Source organism: Numenius arquata, chromosome 23 (genome assembly GCF_964106895.1).
Source record: "Numenius arquata chromosome 23, bNumArq3.hap1.1, whole genome shotgun sequence".
NCBI lineage: Eukaryota > Metazoa > Chordata > Aves > Charadriiformes > Scolopacidae > Numenius > Numenius arquata.
In genome coordinates, this window is record NC_133598.1 from 7015559 (window position 1) to 7034099 (window position 18541).

Genomic DNA, 18541 nt, shown 5'->3' on the forward strand with positions numbered 1-18541 from the left:
CAGCCCCTTGTGGGGTGGTGGTGGTGGTGTCTGGGGAAACTGAGGCACAGCTGGTGGGTGCCACAACGGGGTCCCAACCCGTCTACTAACCCCCTTTCTCTGGTCCCCCCCCCAGTGTCGCAGGAGCCAGCGCCACCAGCGAGGACAGTCGCCGGGCAGTGGGTCGCCCGCAGCCCCCATGCTCTGCTCGGCCCCCGCGCCCCGTTCCTGAGAGGCCCCCCCGCATGCCGGAGACCCCCGCCATGGCCAGCAACAGCAGTTCCTGCCCCACGCCCGGAGGGGGGCACCTCAACGGTTACCCCGTGCACCCCTACGCCTTCTTCTTCCCCCACATGCTGGGGGGGCTCTCCCCCCCCAGCACGCTGGCCGGCATCCAGCACCAGCTGCCCGTCAGCGGATACAGCACCCCTTCGCCCGCCAGTGAGTACCGCGGCCCCGCGGGGGGGTGGGTGGTGAGACCCCCAGCGTCGGGGGGTGTGTGTGTGGGGACCCCTCTGTGCCACGCTCTGTCCCCACATGGGATGCGGTTGCCAACCCCAGGCTGCAGCTCTGGCGCCGGTCCATAGCCTGCCCCGGGGTGGTGGCACCAGTGAGGGGGGGGTCTCCCAGCCACCGCGTCACCCGTCCGTGGGGAGCTGTGTTTGGGGGGCACTGGCTCATTGTCCGGTGGGGGCTGAGCGCCGGGTGCTTCTGCCAGTGTGTCCCTGTTAGTGCTGCCGCTGGGGAAACTGAGGCAGGGAGCGGGCAGTGGCGCCCGGCGGGGTGTGTGCGAGTTAATTGCCGTTGTGTGGCCGCCTTCGTTAATGGCCGTGTTTATACCCTGGCTGTTAACGGCCCAGCTGGCCCTGGTTAGGGGCCCTTGGCTGTCACCGTCCCCGGCACCCACCGTGGCCGGGCTGGGAGACGGGGGGCTCGACGGTGGCGGGGGGCCGGGGAGCCGGTGCCGCGCTGCGTCCCCGTGGCGGCTCTTTGTTCGCCGGCGGTGCGGGGGCCGCCCGTGGGGGAGGCGATGAAGGCAATCATCGCGTCTGCTCCTGATTCAATTTCCCCCTGACAGGGTCGTCCATCATGGCCCCGGTAATCACCGCCCCGCCGCGCCGGCAGCTGGAGCCACGGGAGGTGGTGGGCTCCCGGCCGGGGTCCCCCCCTCATCGTCACCCCCCCTCCCTGGGCTCACGCCGTGCCTCAGTTTCCCCAGACCCTCGCTGGGTGCCATGGGGTGGCTGCCGGACCCCTTCCCATCCCCGGCACCACTGCGGACGGGCACCCGTTCCCGTGCCGTGCTGGCATGGGTGCCCCGCGGCGCCCGCCGTCGGGGAGGCCGCCGTGGGTCGGGGTGTGGCAGGGCCCCCCCGGCCCGTCCCTGGCCCCGGGGGACGGTGCAGGCCCGGGCAGGGCCGGCCCCGGGCGCTGTCCCCCGCCGGAGCCGCCCCGGCGGCGGTGGGACCCAGTGGGACCAGTTCAGCGACTGGGTGGCGGTGGGTGGGGCCCCTCCCCCGCGCTGGCGCTGGGGCCATTCCCGCACGGTGTTGTGGGAACGGGCTGGGGGGGGCGCCTGTGTCCGTCCCGTCCCCCCCCCCTCCTTCCCTGGCACTGGGGACGGGGACCACGGGCAGGGCTGGAGGGTGCCCTGGGGCTGGTGGTGGCCGGGTGACCTGTGCCTCAGTTTCCCCTTGGCGTTCCCCACTGGGGTGCCTGTGGGGGATGCAGGGGGTGGCGGCACCGTGTCTGCTCACACACACCCCCCCCCCCCCGCCCCCTGTAGCCTCGGTGCAGCCTGGTGGATGCCCTGTTTGTGTAGGTCCTACAGTATTTGGTGTGTGCCCAGGTGGGATGTCCCCGCTCCCGCTCCTGGCAGTGGGGCTGGCAGGGAAATACTGGGGTCTGTGTCCCTCCTGGGGGGGGGGCTGCGGAGGGGCCCGGTGCAGCCACCCCCTCCTCATGCGTGTCTGGCCCTGCCGCCGGCCCACCCTCGCCAGATGTGCTGCAGCTGTGCGGCCCTGGGGCCGATCCGGCTGGGCCCTCCTGGGGGGGTGCGGATGCCCCTTCCCGGGCGTGGGTGCTGGGGGGGCGGGGGGGGAGCAGTTGCACCCCCAACCCAAGGTGGGTGTCCCTGGGTGCCCGGGAGCCACCCTCGCAGCCAGGGCCAGACCCACGTGCCCTTTCGTGCCATGAGTCGAGAGCGCCCGGCACAGGGGAAGCGAGCGGAGGTGCTGGGCACAGCCCTGGGGACCCCCGGCACGGGCCCCCCCCCCAGCATGGGACCCCCAGCTTCCCCTGCAGGGTGGGCACGGGAGCCCCTGCCCCACGCTCTGCCCCGATGTGGGGCACCCCAGGATGGGCAGGGGACAGCAGTGAGGGGACACCCGGGGCTGGTGTGGGGCCTCTCCGCGCTCAGAGCTGCCTGTGGGCACGTGTGCGCTCGCACGGTGGGTGTGCACGTGTGTGTGCACACTGCAGGGGGTGGGGGTGTATGTGTGCACCCCGTGCAAGGGGGTGTGCACATCCGTGTGTGCATCCATGACGCTCTGCGCGTGCGCTGCCGGCTGTGCCTGCGCCTGCGTGTGCACGTGTGCGTGCACGCCTGTGTGCAGCAGGGTGTGTGTGCGTGTGTGTGCACGCCCATGTGCAGGGGATGTGCGTGCATGGAGCGAGTGTGCGCAGGGCTGAGCGACTGTTTGGGGGGGCTGTGTGTGGGGGTGTGCTCAGTTCCGTGCCGCCTGTACGTGTGCCCGTGGTGCGGAGCCACGCGTGTCCCTGTGCCGGGTGTGTGCACGCGTGTTGGTGCATGTCGTGGTGCAAGGACTGTCCCTGTGCCCTCCTCCCTGGCTGTCCCCGGGGGTTCCCTCCCCTCTCCCAGTGCTGTCCCATGGGGGTCCCGGGGGGGCCAGGAGGGATTCCCCCCCACACACCCCACGAGGGGCTCTCTGGGTCCCCCCCCGGACCCTCCCCCCGCCCCGGTTCCCAGGCCCGGCTGCGGGAAATGGGACCCCGGCGCGGCCCCCTCCCCTGCAGCCGGGCCCCCCGCTCCCGCTGCCGGGATGGGGGGCCCCGCGGCCGGGCCCGGCCTGTCACCCTACCCGCTGGCTCCGGTTTCCTCCGCGCCGCAGCCGCTCCCCCGCAGCGCCCCGTAATTAATTAATTTTTAAAAATTAATGAGCAAAACGTGCTCCCTGCAGGCTGGGGGCCGCGGGGGGTGGGTGGCGGACGGCGGGGCTGGGGGCCCCCGCTCAGGGCAGGGGCCGGGGAGCCCCTGCGGGGTGCGGTGCTGGGGACCCCCCCCCCCTCCGGCCCCCCCATCCCCGCCCGGGGAAGATTGATGAGGCCGGGCTGGGCGCTGGGCCCCCGGCCTGGGAAAGCCCATTACGGCGGAGGTTTTCTATCACTGTCAGGGGGGCCGGGGGGAGCCGCCGGGAATTCGCCGGGCTCAAAAGCGGCTGAAGGGGATAAATGGGGTCTTTTGAAGTGGGCGGGAGAGAGGGGGGCTGCGGGGGCCCCGAGGTGCCGGTGTGGGGATGGGGGGAAGGGGCTGGGGGCACCCCGTACCCCGGGCTGGGTGGGTTTGCAGGGGGGTCCCTGCCCACGGTCCCTCTGTCTGCTGGGGGTGGCACCCCACACTCCGGGCACAGCAGGGTCCCCCAGTGCTGGCTCTCCATCCCACCCGTGGGGGCATCCAGTGTTCCCTGCGGCATCCCGGGGGTGGTGGGAGGGAGGAAGCGGGGCTGGGGCGGGGGGGGGGGGGGAGGCGCTACCGAGGTGGGGGGGCTCATTCTGCTGTCCCCAGGGCGGTGGGACAGGGTGCATGGCGGGGCGTCCCCGTCCCGGCTGCGTGTGGGGCGCTCCCCTCGCCCAGTTCCTCTTGGCTTCTGCGTTAAAAGCTTTGGGGTTTGGGTTGGTTGGGTTTTTTGTTTTTTTTTTTTTTTTTTTTTGTCTTTTTTTTTTTTAATCTCTGTTTCTTCCTGTTGCCGCCGGTGCGGGGCGGGAAGCGGTGCCCGGCGGGACGGGAAGCGGTGCCCATCGGGACGGGAGCCGCCGGCCATCGTTGGCACGGCCCTGCCGCAGCCCAGCCGCCCGCTGCCACCGGCCCACGTCCCCTCCGTCCCCTCCGTCCGTGGCAGCCACATTCTTTCCAGCGCTGGTAAATGAGTCAAAGCAGACATTTGTCATGTTCGCTGCAGGAAGTTGGAGGAGCGCTGGGCTTTTGTTCAGAAACCTGCTGGCTAAGCAAAGCCTTTGACTTTCTATTATTATTTAAACAGGCGCTGCTGATCCGCTCCGCGCACACACACACGCACACACATGCACACACACACGCACACGCACATACCTCCCGGCCTTTTTCTTAGGCTTTTTTGTTTTTCTCCCCTTTCCCCCGCCCCGATTCTCTTTGGGGGGGTGGGTTGGGAATAAAAGCGGGGTGGCCCTGGCTGCTCGTTTCAGGGCTGGGGGGGGGGGGCTGCAGGCGTGTGCGGGGCCGGGATGCGTGAGTGTGTGGCCGCATCGGAGGGTGGAAGGATGTCCTCAGCTTTGGGGTGCATGTACACATGCTGCCGTGTGTGTTCACGCTGACATGTGTGCAAACTGCTCTGTGTGTGTGTGTACACTGCCATGTATGTGCGTGCACACTGCTGTGTGTGTGTGTTCATGCTGACGTGTGTGCACTGCCATGTGTGTGCACGCTGCTGTGTATGTGTGTGTTCACACTGATGTGTGCAAACTGCCGTGTGCACACTGCCGCATGTGTTCACACTGCTGTGTGTGTGCACTGCCACGTCTGTGCACGCTGCCATGTATGTGTGTGTGCACACTGCTGTGTTTGAGTTCACACTGCTGCGTGCGTGCACTGCCATGCGTGTGTGTGTTCACATTGCCATGTGTGTGCATGCTGCTGTGTGTGTACTGCCGTGTGCGTGTGTTCACATGTGCACTGCCGTGTGTGTGCACGGTGCTATGTGTGCACACACACATGCACACATGCACAGCTGCTCATGCACGCTCCCTCCTTGCTGCGTGTGGCCGTGCAGGGCTGGCGTGTGCGGCAGCCCCTGCATCATCCCACCACTGTCCTGCCATGCACACGCGTGTGCTCCTCCTGCCCCTTGCCCACGGCAGGACCCCACTCAGGGGTCAGTTGGGCACCGTGGGGCTGGGGCAGAGCAGACCCCTGTGCCGTGGCAGGGGCTGTGTGCCCGCTGGGGTGGCTGTGCCGGCGGCACAGGAAGCGAGGGTGGGTGGGTGAGACCCTGTGGCCGGGAGGTTACCGGCGCCTCGGGGAAGTGGCACCGCTGGGGCCCGTCCTGGCAGCCCGGCCTGTGGCCACCGTCCTTGGCGTGTGTCGGTGCCAGCGTGGTGTGGGTGCGGGCAGCGGGTCCGTGCTGCGATGCCGGTCTGTGCGGGCAGGGCCATCACCGCTGGGGCACCCCCGGAGAGGCCCTGGGTTTGGGGTGTCACCTCCTGTGGGGACCTGTGTGCATGGGCAGGGGAGGGGGGGAGTGTGTGGCACTGCCCCACGTGGGCTACACGCAAACACACACGTGTGCGTGGGGGTGTGTGCACACAGACACAGTGGGGACATGCAGACACATGTATGTGCACACGCTCAGCTGCTCCTGTGCCCGGTGGGGACACGGTGCCACACACATGTACGTGTGTGCAGAGTACATGCACACACATGTATGTGCACACAGGCTGCGCCCCCCCCATACACACACGTACCCCCCCCTTGCAGTGGTGCAGCGGGAGCACACATGGGCCCCTCTGCAGTGGGGACGCAAACAAGCACATACCCTGTCACGCGGTGGGAACACATGCACACGCATGAACACGCATGAACACACATGCACACACACACGCCCCTTCCCCCCCACCCCGTGCGGTGACACCCGCACACCCGGGGGGGCGGCCGGGGGTCAGGGCGAGGTGAGTCCTTCCCCGCCGGGTTCACCCGCAGTTCACCCGCATCCCATTAGGCAAATGAGCCGCGGCCCCGGGCAGCCCCCGGCCCGGCCGGGCCCCCCCCCCCGGCTCCGCCGTGCCCCCCCCTCCCCCGGCTCCGCCGTGCCCCCCCCCCCCCCTCTGGCCCCGCTCCCGCCGGGTGCTGGCCCTGCGCGTCCGTCTGCCCCCGGTGCCGTCCGTCCCGGGGAGGGGAGGAAGAGGAGGAGGAGGAGGAGGATGGAGAGGCCGGGGGCGGCCCCGCGGCGCGGAGCGGGTTAAGGCTGTGGGGAGGCGGCTGGTGTCGGGAGGGACCGGGGCTGCCGGAGCCGCAGAGCCGGCGGGGCTGCGCCTTCCTCCCCTCCCCCCCCCCCTCCTCCTCTTCCTCCTCCCATCTCCTCCTCCTCCTCCTCCTCCTCCTCCCGCCGCCTGCCCGGGCGCGGAGCGGAGCGGCGGGGCCCCGCTCCCCGGCTGAGCCGCGGCGGGGCCATGGCAGCGCGGCGCGGGGCGCCCCGGGGGCCCGGCTGCCGCGGGGGGGGCCGCTGACCTCCCCGGGGCCGCCCCCGCCGCCGGACCGGGGGAGCCGTCCGTGTCCCCCCCCCTCCGCGGCCCCGGGCCATGTACGAGGGCGCGGCGGTGGCGGGGCTGCCCCCCGGCCCCTTCCTCCGGATGGATTTCTACGGGCCGGGCCGGGGCTGCCTGCTGCCGGAGCGCGGCCCCCCCGCGCCCCGCGGCGCCCCCCGCCGCCCCCCGCCGTGGAGCAGCTCCGGCCGCTGTAGGTACCTGCGCCCCGGGGGCGGCCGGGCCCCTCACCGCCGCCTCGGGCCGGGGTCGGAGCCCGCTCGGGGCGGGGGGGGGGCGGGAGGGAAACGGCCTCAAACCCCGGCTCTGAGGCGGGGGGGGGGGGGGGGGGCGCGGCGGGGATGGGTGCGGGGATGGTGGTGGGCGTCGAGCGATGGGTGCTGGGGGCTCGTCCATGGGGGGGGGGGGCTGTGCAGGGCGCTGGGTGCGGGTCCCGGGGGGGGGGGGGGGGGGTCCGGGCTCAGCTCTGCGCAGATGCCGCCGGTTCGGCCATAACAACCCTTGTCCTAATTCGGCGAGAGCTGGGCCGGGGCCGGGACCGGGGCTGAGCCCGGCCGGGCGGGGGCCGGGACCCGACGGGGACCCCCCACCCCCCCCCGCACCCCTCTCCCGTGAGCGGGGGCCGCGGCAGCGCCGGCTCCGCCGGGAATGTCGCTCCCCGCTGATAAGGGCTCCGACAAAATCCAATTAACTCCCGAGCCGCTGCGCCTGCTGCTGCTCCCGCTGCTCGGGCGGAGGGGGGGCGGCAGCGTGGGCTCCCCCCGGCAGGAATCCGGGGGTCCCTCTGCCCCGGGGGGGGTCCTGGGTGCCGCGGTGGGGCCCGGCCAGTCCGCTCCAACTGGCTGGATCCCACCCTGTGTCCCTCGGGAGGGTGTCACAGCCCGGTGTCCCCCGTGGGTCCCCCGCTGCCCTTGGGGACGGGCAGGCCCTGTGCTCGGAGGGGGGGGGGGCGCAGAGTGGGGGGGCAGGCAGGGGGAGCAGGCAGGGGCACGGGCAGTCCACCCTGGGTTCCCGGCCGGACTGGGGGCTGCCACCCCGTGGGGAATGCGGGCACCCGCTGTGCTTTGTGCCCAGCGGGTGGGCTGGGGGGGTCCCCGGGTGTCCCCAGGGGGCAGCAGGCTGGGCTGGCCCTGCACCCGGGGCCGTGGGTGGCGATAACGGCCGGGGAAAGTCCTGCCCGGCTCCACAGGACTTTCACCCCAATAAGGGCTGTGGGGCTGGGGGGGGCCGCCTTGTCCCCAGGGGGCCGGTTCCCCCTTCCCGCTGCAATGCCCGGTGTGGTGCCCGTGGCCGGGGGTGCATGGGGGTGGTTTGGCTGCGGCCCCCCCCGGTCTCACTCCCCCCATTGTCTCGGGGCTGCTCGACCTTTCCGCTGGCGCGAGGGGCCTTTGTCTGCGGCTGGGGACTCCCGCTGCCTCTGCGGGGGGGTGTCCTGCCTTCGGAGCCCCCCTGAGCAGGCAGGGCGCAGGCAGGGACCGTGTGTCCCAGGCTCCGGTGCCATCCCCTTAGCGCAGGGCTCCCCCAAATCCCACTGGGGCCGTGCTGCCCTGAGCAGGGTGGCTGCGGGCAATCTCTCCCCCCGCACCCCCCTCCCAGTATTCCCAGTCCTGCTGGGGGTGCAGCTCTGGGTGGACGTGCGGCCGCGGTGCTGGCAGGCCAGGGCACCTCCAGGCTCTGGTCACGGTGACCGTGACCCGGCGGGCGCGTGGGCGGCGGGTGCTGGCGGGGATCCCTGGCAGGGTGCCCCGCTCCCTACGTCACGCCGAGGTGCCGTGTCTCCCCGGCCCAGGTTTGCCAGCCCGTGGCGCGGCACGGCGGTGCTGGTGTTGGGGGTGCCGTGCCTCAGTTTCCCCAGAGGCTGGCTGCGGCTGGGCTGTGCCCGCTGGGGCTGGCCTCGAGGTGCTGGCTGCTGGCCCGGCGCCGGCGCTGCCCTACCCGGCGGGACGCCGTCTCGCTGGCATGGGGGCAAGAACCGCTCCTTGGGGGGCCGGGAGCCTGCCCGCCGCTGCAGCGGGGCCTGGGGACGCTGCCACGCCGCGGCTGGGGAAACTGAGGCACGAGGTGGTCTTCGACGGTGGCGGAGAGGCTTGTAGGAGCCCACCGAGGCAGTGGGCACCCTGTGCCCGTGTGGGTCTACATCCTTGTCAGGGTTTTGTGGGGTGCTGTGGGGGTCTCGGGGGGTAAGTGGGGTCGGGGTGTGCACGGTCACTGCCCCGCCGGACGTGGGGTGGCCCCGCCGTCGCCTTACGTTAGCCGTGCTCGGTCACCCCGCGCTGGCCGGTGGCACGCAGCCAGCGCAGCGCTGCGGCACGGCGTGGTGGCACGGCAGATGGGCAAATCGGGGTGGGGGGGACCCCAGGCCCTGGTACCGGCAGGGGGCAGGACCCCTGGATCTGCCGGGCAGGGTGCCCAGTGGGAACCAGGGTGGTTGCAGTGCCCGGTGGGCTGAGCACCGTCCCTGGCACTCAGGACTGGGCACCCCACAGCCCAGGGCACCCCACGTTTGGGGCTCCTGGCCCTGGGATCCTCCTTCGCCCCCTCCCTCGGCTTTGCTCCTCGTCCCCCCGCTCCCCAGGGTCCCCTCCCCAGCTGTGGCCCCGGGAGCCATGACGGGCTGTTGGCGGGGGGGTGGTGGCAACCCGGACTCCTGGCCCCCCCCCGCCCCGGGCCCTGGCACGCGCTGTGGCCCCGCGGGCGCTTTCCCACGCCGGGGCGGGGGTGCCGGGTGTCGGGGCGCCCCGGGGTCCCTTGGCGCAGGCGGGAAGCGGCCGGCGGGGCCGCGGGCGGGGGCGGCGCGTTCGCCCGGGGATGCTGGCGGGGCCGCAGCATCTGGTCTGCAGCTGGGCTCCGCTTCCTCCCCACGGAGGGGGGGCGGGCAGGACGCCTGGGTCCCTCCTGTTCCAGGAGGAGATGGGGCTGGGGGAGGGGAGGGAACCCGGACGCCTGGGTCCCCGGTGTCCCCATCCGGCCCCTCCCGCGGGAGCAGGGGGGGGTTGCACCCATCCTGCCCACTCAGCACCTTTGGGTGCTGCTCTGGGCCCTCCCCCTTGTGCGAGGGGCACCCAGGCCCGACGCCACCATGGAGGGCTCCTGAGGAGCTGCCCGGGCAGGCGGCTGTGCCCGTGTCCCTGTCCCCTCCCCGGTGGCACCGCGGTCCCTTCGCCGGTGGCTGCGGTGGCCGGGGATTCCCGCGCCAGTGCCTGCCCGGGGACACGGGGGGAGCCGGGCCCCCTCCCCCCTCCGCACCCAGCACATCAAAATCTTGTCAAATCTGCATTTTGCGAGTGCGGCTCCACGAGGAAGTTCTTAAATTATATAAAAGAGGCGATAAATTATAGACGACGTTCGCTCAGTCACTTTAATGGCTCCGCTCCCTGGAGTGGCAGCGGTGATTTATTCAGTGCCGCCTGGGAAGCGCTGCCCGGCTCGCTCGCCCTGCACCCCGCACGCTCACAGCCCACCCCGCACACCCACCCCGCGCACTCACCTCACACCCCGCACGCTCACAGCCCACCCCGCACACCCACCCCGCACGCTCACCTCACGCCCTGCACGCTCACAGCCCACCCTGCACACTCACCTCACGCCCTGCACGCTCACAGCCCACCCCGCACACCCACCCCGCACACTCGCCTCACACCCTGCATGCTCACAGCCCACCCCGCACGCTCACCTCACACCCCGCACGCTCACAGCCCACCCCGCACACCCACCCCGCACGCTTACCTCACGCCCCGCACGCTTACCTCACGCCCCGCACGCTCACAGCCCACCCTGCACGCTCACAGCCCACCCCACACACTCACCTCACGCCCTGCACGCTTACACCCACCCCGCACGCTTGCTTCTACCCTGCACACTCGCCTCCACGCCCTGCACGCTCACAGCCCACCCTGCACGCTTGTTCCTACCCTGCACGCTCACCTCCGCACCTTGCACGCTTGTGTTCTGCTGTGCACACTCGCTCCTACCCTGCACACTCGCCTCCGTGCCCTGCACACTTGTGTTCTGCCTTGCACGCTCGCCTCCGCGCCGGCACCCATCCCCCTTGTGCTGGGGGACAAGTGTCGTGGGTGGCTTTGTCCCTGTTGTCCCCGTAGTGGCACAGCCAGGCTGGGGACCCCCACCCCTCGCCTGTCACCCGCCCACAAGCCCCACCGTCCCCGGTGGGACCCCTCCTCGGCTCAGTCCTTGGGGGGGGGGGGGATGCCCCTGGCCGGGGCCTCTCCTGCAGCACCCTGGCGCCGGGGGGGGTGGTGGCGGGGCCCTTTTTGGGGGCCCTTTTTGGGGCGCAGGGGCCGGCAGGGCGGGGGGGGGCCGGGCTCCCCCGCCGGGCCCGGCCTTTAATATCCTGTTTGACTGGTTCGCTTGGCTCCGCTGCAGAAAAACATTTGCAAACATCCCGGAGGAGCCGGGGAGCGTTAACCCCTGCCTGGCTGCACCCCGCGCCGGGGGCTGGCACCGCGCCTGCACCGCGGCCCCCCCGGGGGGCTCGGGTGGTCCTGGGGGGTAGTGGGGGACAGGGGTGGTCCTGGTGGACAGGAGGGAGAGGGCACATCCCACGGGATTTTGGGGTGCAGAAGGGGGAGCGGGCACGTCCCACGAGGTTTTGGGGTGCAGGGGACACGGGCTGTGTCCCCTGTGCGGGTGGGGCTGTCGCAGCACATGGTGGCGGGGGCTGCCCTGGGGGATGTTCCTCACGGGGGATGTCTCATGGGGTGCCGCTGCGCCTGTCCCCTCCCGGGGGGGCCGTGCCTTCAGTGCTGGGGCGGTGGGCACAAGGGGTAGCCCCCACCCATGCACACGCGTGTGTCTGCGTGTGTGAGCGAGTGTGTTGCACCGTCCACCGTCCCCGCAGCCGCCGTCGTGCCGCCCGCGCGGGGGGCTCCTGGGATCCCGGCTTTTTTCTTTTCCTTTCTTTATTTTTTTTTTTCCCTTTTTTTTTTTTTTTTTTTTTTAATGTCTGCCTGAATTCCACATCGTCTCCGTGGCCTGGAAATGTCAAGTTGCATCTTCCCAGCTCGCATCCTCTTCCCCCCCCCGCGGCCCCGCGCGACCTGGCCCTGTGGCCGCCAAGGGCCGGGGTGGCCGGGGCGGGGGGGGGGGTGGCTCCTGGGACCACCGGACTGCGGGGTCAGCCCTGGCACTGTCAGGGGAGGGGAAGGGGGGGGTTTAGGGTGGGGGTTCCCCATGGGACTAGCCCTCCCTGGGGGTCTCTGTGCCCTGAGCTCTGCCGCTTTCCCACCGCAGCCGTGGAGACGCAGAGCACCAGCTCGGAGGAGATCGTGCCCAGCCCGCCCTCGCCGCCCCCCCTGCCCCGCATCTACAAGCCCTGCTTCGTCTGCCAGGACAAGTCCTCGGGCTACCACTACGGGGTCAGCGCCTGCGAGGGCTGCAAGGTGAGAGCTACCACCCTCCCCGCGGCTCCCCGGGGTCCCCGGGCCGGGCACTGACGGGGGCGTGCGGGGTCCCCCCAGGGCTTCTTCCGCCGCAGCATCCAGAAGAACATGGTGTACACGTGCCACCGGGACAAGAACTGCATCATCAACAAGGTGACGCGCAACCGGTGCCAGTACTGCCGCCTCCAGAAGTGCTTCGAAGTCGGCATGTCCAAGGAGTGTGAGTGTGGACGGGGACGGGATGGGGACAGGGATGGGGACACCCTGCCTGGGTCGGGGGGGTTGGAGGGGGGTCCGGGTGCGGTGGGCCATCCCGGCAGCCCCCGCCGTGAGGCCCTGGGGGGGGCCCCCTTGGGTTTGTGTCACAGGCTGGCCGTTGCCCAGGCAACGCGTGATTGATGATGTCAGAGATAAATGACGCTGAGGAGGCCTCCTGGCGTCTGTGTGCCAGTTGTCATGGTGCCCGGCGGTACCCCACCCCCCCACCCCCCCCCCAGCACAGCGCGGCATCGCTGGGGGTGGGTGATGGGGGGCGATGATGGCTGCTGGGGCGCAGCTGCCTCCCTGAGTTCTGCCCCATCTGCCTGCCCCTGGGGGGCCCGTGACCCCCCCCCAGGAGAGGGCTGGCGGATGCTGGGGCGGGGGGAGGCGGGCATCACCGGGGTGGGGGGTGTTCAGCATCCCAGGGGCTGCAGCTCGCCCTGCACCTAAGGGGGAGTCCCACAGAGGCTGCTCCCCGCGGGTGCAGGGATGGGGGTGCGCCAGGCTGCTCCCCTCCCCCCTCAGTGCCACCGCACACCCCCACGATGAGCGTGGTGGCTCAGCTGCCATTTTCTCTCCCGGCTGTTTTTCTCCGCTCTGTGGGCTTTGCAGAGCAGAGCTGAGCACTGTCCCCGTGGCCAGGGGTGTGCCCCCCCCCTCCCCACGTGCGGTGTCACCCCCAGTTGCCTCCTAATGACTCGGGGGCTTATTTAAAGGCAAGCTGTGCGGGGCTGGCGGCTCCATGGCTGTTTGTCACCGTGGCTGATCCCGTCACCGGGGTCCTCATCCTGCCCTGGGGGCGCAGCGCGGTGGGGCTGACCCCCCCACCCCGGGGCTGGGTGACAGCGGGGCCGGATGACGCTGACCCTGCCGTCCCCGCAGCCGTCCGCAACGACCGGAACAAGAAGAAGAAGGACGTGCCCAAGCCGGAGTGCTCGGAGAGCTACATCATCACCCCCGAGGTGGAGGAGCTCATCGAGAAGGTGCGCAAAGCCCACCAGGAGACCTTCCCCGCCCTCTGCCAGCTCGGCAAATACACTACGGTGAGTGTTGGGGGGTCCCGGGGGGGGAACCTGGGGGTGCACGGCTGACACCCCCCCCCCAACCCCCTGTACCCTCACCCCCCGCCTCCCGCCACAGAACAACAGCTCGGAGCAGCGGGTCTCCCTGGACATCGACCTGTGGGACAAGTTCAGCGAGTTGTCCACCAAGTGCATCATCAAGACGGTGGAGTTTGCCAAGCAGCTCCCCGGCTTCACCACCCTCACCATCGCCGACCAGATCACCCTCCTCAAAGCCGCCTGCCTCGACATCCTGGTGAGAGCGGGGACCGGGACGGGGACAGGGACGGGGAGGGGACACCAGGCTGAGTCCCCCGACGCTGTCCTTGCCTCCCCACCCCAGATCCTGCGGATCTGCACGCGCTACACGCCGGAGCAGGACACCATGACCTTCTCGGACGGGCTGACGCTGAACCGCACGCAGATGCACAACGCCGGCTTCGGGCCCCTCACCGACCTGGTCTTCGCCTTCGCCAACCAACTGCTGCCGCTGGAGATGGACGATGCCGAGACGGGGCTGCTCAGCGCCATCTGCCTCATCTGCGGAGGTGGGTGCTGGGGGGCACCCCCGGCCGTCCTCCCCAAATCTCTCACCAAGAAGACCCCCAAATAGCGCCGCCCCTGTGACCCCCTCGGGACCCGGTACAGGGAGTTGGGTCGTATCTGTGCCCATGGGGGGATGACGGGATGTGCGCTGCCCCCCTGTAACCGCTCTGTGTGTGTCCCCCCCCAGACCGCCAGGACCTGGAGCAGCCCGACAAAGTGGACAAGCTGCAGGAGCCGCTGCTGGAGGCGCTGAAGATCTACGTGAGGAAGAGGAGGCCCAACAAGCCCCACATGTTCCCCAAGATGCTGATGAAGATCACGGATCTCCGCAGCATCAGCGCCAAGGGTGAGCGCTGGGGAGGGGGTGGTCGTCTCCCTGCGGTGCCGTGTCCCGGGGGGGCATCCTGGGGGAGCATCCCTGGGGCTCGGCGTCGGTCCAGGGCCCAGCATCCTCCGGAGGGGATGAGGGAGGGGATACCCACAGCACAGCATCCTCTGGGGACGCTGGGGACATGGCCATGTCCCTTGTTGTCGGCATCCAGGGAGGAGCAGAGCTGGGAGTGCCGGTTTGGGGGTGCCGGTTTGGGGGTGCCGGTTTGGGGGTGCTGTCAGAGCCCTGCCCCACTGACCCCCACCCTTCCCGCAGGCGCCGAGCGGGTGATCACGCTGAAGATGGAGATCCCAGGGTCGATGCCGCCCCTCATCCAGGAGATGCTGGAGAACTCGGAGGGCATGGACACGCTGGGGGGGCAGCCGGGGGGCAGCTGCAGCCCCAGCCTTTCACCCAGCTCCAACCGCAGCAGCCCGGCCACGCACTCGCCGTGACCTGCGCCCGGCGCGCACCAGGACAGAGCCCGGCATGCCGGCACGCAGGGGGGGCACCCCACGCCTCGGCCCTGGCTGCAGCCCCCCTGGGGCGGACTCCTCGGCAGCCCCCCGCCGGCGCAGCCTCGGGACCCCCCCACTCGCGGGGAGCCCCGCAGCCCCCGGCCCCCCCCAGCCCCGGGTGAAGCGCCTTGGTTGAGTCACATTTCAGGGGCGCGGGGGCCCTCGGCCGCGTCCCCGGGGACGCCCCGGCCCCACCAGCACCAGCACACACGGGATCGCGACCACCGAGCCACCCCCCCGTCCCGTCCCAGCCGCCTGGCGGGGAGGGCCCGGCCAGACCCCGCACGCCGAGGAAGCAGAGTCATTTAAAAGAGAAAAGAAAGCAAAGTATATATATATAAATATCTATAAATATCTATAAATACGTTTTAAAACCTTTGTAAAAGTTTGGAGGGGTTTTTAGGCCTGTGCAGGTGGAGGGGGCACGGTGGGTGCTGCCGGGGGGAGGGCGGGGGGGGGGGGGGGGCACACGATTTATTATTATTAAATTTTTTTTTTTTGTTGTTGTTGAGATTTTAGTGGTTTTAGAGTCGGGGGGGGCCGGGCGGGCCCTGCCCCGGCCCCCCCAGGTGGGGTGGGGGCTGCGGGGGCGCGTGACGGTGCCAGCCCCAGCTTCGCGCCTGTGGGGAGGGGGGCCCAGTCCTGCCGGCACGGGGGGGGGGGGGGGGGGGAAGGGAGGACAGGGGGGGCTGGCTCCAGAATAAAGTTTATTTATTCTAGTGCCTGGCTCGTTCTTGCTGTGGGGGCACCGGGGAGGGAGGCATGGTTGGGGCTGTGGCACCAAGTCATGGGGGGGTTCTTCACTGCAGGGGGGCACCCTGGGACCCCCCCAATTTACCCTTACTGGCTCTGGCTGCCCCCAAAGACTGGGTTGGGGCAGAGCTCTTTGGGGCCCCCCCTAGCACCCCCAAAGCTCTGCCCTTCCCAGCCTGGACGTTGCAGCTGCGTCCCCTTTTGCCACGGGCCAGCCCTGGCCTGCAGAGCCCCGATGCACTTGTGACACCCCCAGCACAGGATGTGGGGGCAACCCTGGCCCTCCCCACCCTCTGCCGGGCTGGGGGGCAGTGGGGGTCAGGGGCGTCCCCAGCACTGCACAGGGATGGGACCTGTTTGTTTTCCTTTTGTCCATATTTTTTTTTCCAGCAGCTGCCGGGTGAGGCCCGTCCACCGCCCACAACAGGAACCGGGGGCACCGGGGCACGGCACGGCCCTGCTTCCCCGGCAGAGCCGCAGCCGCCCGCTGGGCACCGGCCGGGCTGAGAACAGCCACAGCTCGTGCCAGCGATGTCAGCCCAGGACCGGCTACACGGTCAGGTCCCCCCGTGGTGGGGACACGCTGGGGCGACACGGCTCCTCCGCGGCCCCCGCCGGCTGCCCGGGGGCCGGACCCCGCTCCTGTGGCCGGTGGCAGCACCCACCCCGGGGCGGGGGTCCCTTGCGCAGGAGGTGGGCGAGCTCGGCCAGGCTGAGCAGCGCCGAGACCAGCCCCACCACGAAGTAGAAGTGGATGAAGACGGTTTTTTCGGTGGGGCGGGAGACGAAGCAGTCGACGCGGTGCGGGCAGGGCCGGCGGCGGCAGACGAAGAGCGGCTGCACCCTGAAGCCGTAGAGCAGCGCCTGACCCAGCAGGAAGCCCAGCTCGGCCGCGATGCGGGCCACCACGCTACCCACGTAGAAAGGCTGGAGGCGGCGGGCACGCTGGCCGGGGACCCCCCCGCCCCCCGGCTTGGCCGCTTGGTGGACGGCGAAGATGACGAAGAGCGCGGCGGGGGCCGAGAGCACGACGACGTGGAAGACGAGGAAGCGGTAGTGGGAGATGGGGAAGGCGGCGTCGTAGCAGACGGGTTTGCAGCCCGGCTGCTGCGTGTTGCAGACGAACTCCTCCTGCTCGTCCTCGAAGACGTCGCTGCCCACCGTGGCCAGGACCAGGATGCGGAAAAGGAGCATCACCACCAGCCAGAACCGTCCCACCATGGGCGAGTGCTCCTGCACCGCGTCCAGCAGCGAGCTCAGGAAGCCCCACTCGCCCATGGCCGCACTGTGGGGGGGGTGTCAGCGCTGAGGGGGATGCTGTGTCCACCGGGATGGACCCCCCCCCCCCCGCAGTGGGCAGCACAGCCCCCTCCAGCTCACCCTCCTCCATGCCAAGCCCATCCCAGCTGGAGGGAGGGTGCCCGGGCAGTGCCAACCCAGAGCACCCCATCACGAGTGTCCCCAGGCGTCTGCTGCGCCCCAGGACTTGCTTCCCCAAAGATGGGTCCAAGGACACCAGCTGGGACAGGACTAGGAGGGTCTCCATCACTTGTCCCCCCCCACAACCCGCCGAGCCTCCCCCAGCCCCAGCCCGGCGGGGCCGGCCCCGGTACCTGCGGAGGCTGCGGTCCACGGTGGCGCGGCTGTCCCGGGCTGTCCCGGAGTGTCCGGTCCCTTGTCCGGAGGGATGAGATGACGGTCCCGCAGCCACGCCTGGAGTCCTTTTAAAGAGACAGAGCAGCCGCGGGGGCGCCCGGAGGGGCGGGAAGGGCTCAGCTCTGCTGGGGAGGCGGGGGGGGGGGGACAAGGACAAAGGCTGCCCCTGCCCCGGGACCAGCAGCTGCCCGGGCCGCGGGTTGTGGCAGGGTGTAGTGCCCCCCCCCCCCCATGCAGAAAAGCCCCCACGCTTTGGCCTTCTCCAAATCCCCAGGGCTGAGAGGGTGTCAAGCCACAGCACTCAGTCCCCAAAAGCACCCCCCCGGGGCTGGCATCGCTGCCATGGCCCCCGTAGAGCCCGGGGGCATCGGTTGCATTGGACTGTGCCGTGGCAGCCCCTGCCCTGCCTCCCTCCGGGGCCGGGGTCTCCCTACGGGGCGGGGGGGGGGGTGCTCAGGGCTGGCACCAGCCTTCCCCGCTCTGTGACACTGTGCCCAGGCTGTTGGGGATGTGGAGGGTCCCATGGAGCATCCCAGGCTGCCCCCAGCTCTGATGTGTCTGGGATGTTGTGCTGCCGGGCAGCTGCTTCTCCAAGTGCTGCAAGAAATGGGCTCATGGCACTGCCAGGGCTCCCGCCAGCCCCTCTCCGGCCAGTGCCGATGGCCTTTGCCTCGGATTCCCTTCCTGGTAACCGGAGCAGATGCGGGGCACCCTCGGGTCCTCCTTGTCAATGCAATGTCCAGGGTGGGCTGGTGCCTGGTGCCCCCCCAACCTCAGCACCCCCCTCCGCAACGCCCAGCGTCCCCAGGGTCCCTGTTGGAGATTTTGTGATGGAGAAAGTCCTGGGGTGGACACTGTGATGCCCTCTGTGATGATGGGGGGGGTGTGTGTGTGTGTTCTCATGCACATACATGTCTACATATACATGTGGGGTGACGGTGGGGTTACGGGGGCAGCTCCACAGCCCGCCCGGAGCAGCCGGTGCGGCGCGGCCGTGGCCTCGCCATTTGCTGTGCGAGTCGTGACAACTGATTCTCCGGGCGCTGGCAGCGAGGAGAGCCGTAAATAGCTCGGCCCCCTCGGCGGGGACGCGCCGGAGACGCTCTCCAGAGCCCGGCAGTGGAAAATCTGACAGCGCTTTCCACACTTGACTGGGTTCCAGCAAAGCACCTCGGTGGCACCGATAGTGCCCGCGCCCAACTGCTGCGCCACGGCTGGGGGGGGGGACGGGACAGGGTTTAGCAGTTGGTCCTGCAGCCACCACAGCTCCCCATGTGCCGTGAATCACCAGCCCAGGACCTGGGGGAAGGCGGGTGTCACAGCTGGGTCCTGCTGGTCCTCAGGTGCCAGCCCAGGAGCCACTAGTGGCTCCCCGGGGACACGGGACATCACAGCTCATCCCCTAGGCCTTCATTAGTGACCCTCATCCCTCCCTGCTGGGGACACACACACACTGACACCCCT

The 18541-nt window shown here is 70.1% G+C and overlaps 2 protein-coding genes across 4 annotated transcripts; one reads left to right on the forward strand and one right to left on the reverse strand.

Annotated features, from left to right (window-relative positions):
* Positions 1-242: 242 nt before the first annotated feature.
* Positions 243-15027, forward strand: RARA (retinoic acid receptor alpha). Of its 3 annotated transcripts, none has more exons than XM_074163014.1 (8): positions 243-420; positions 11764-11912; positions 11991-12132; positions 13056-13216; positions 13314-13490; positions 13578-13782; positions 13968-14126; positions 14427-15027. In XM_074163014.1, exons 1-8 carry the CDS (start codon positions 243-245, stop codon positions 14603-14605), a joined length of 1350 nt encoding a protein of 449 aa, XP_074019115.1. In that variant the 3' UTR covers positions 14606-15027. The 3 variants fall into 3 exon arrangements, with proteins under 3 accessions (XP_074019115.1, XP_074019117.1, XP_074019116.1); XM_074163015.1 differs by lacking the exon at positions 243-420 and adding an exon at positions 6550-6706; XM_074163016.1 differs by lacking the exons at positions 11764-11912; positions 11991-12132.
* Positions 15028-15970: 943 nt separating this feature from the next.
* On the reverse strand, positions 15971-17194 carry GJD3 (gap junction protein delta 3). Its single transcript, XM_074162938.1, has 2 exons — positions 17035-17194; positions 15971-16706 (listed from the first exon to the last, which is right to left on the reverse strand). Exon 2 carries the CDS (start codon positions 16697-16699, stop codon positions 15971-15973), a length of 729 nt encoding a protein of 242 aa, XP_074019039.1. The 5' UTR covers positions 16700-16706; positions 17035-17194.
* Positions 17195-18541: the final 1347 nt, after the last annotated feature.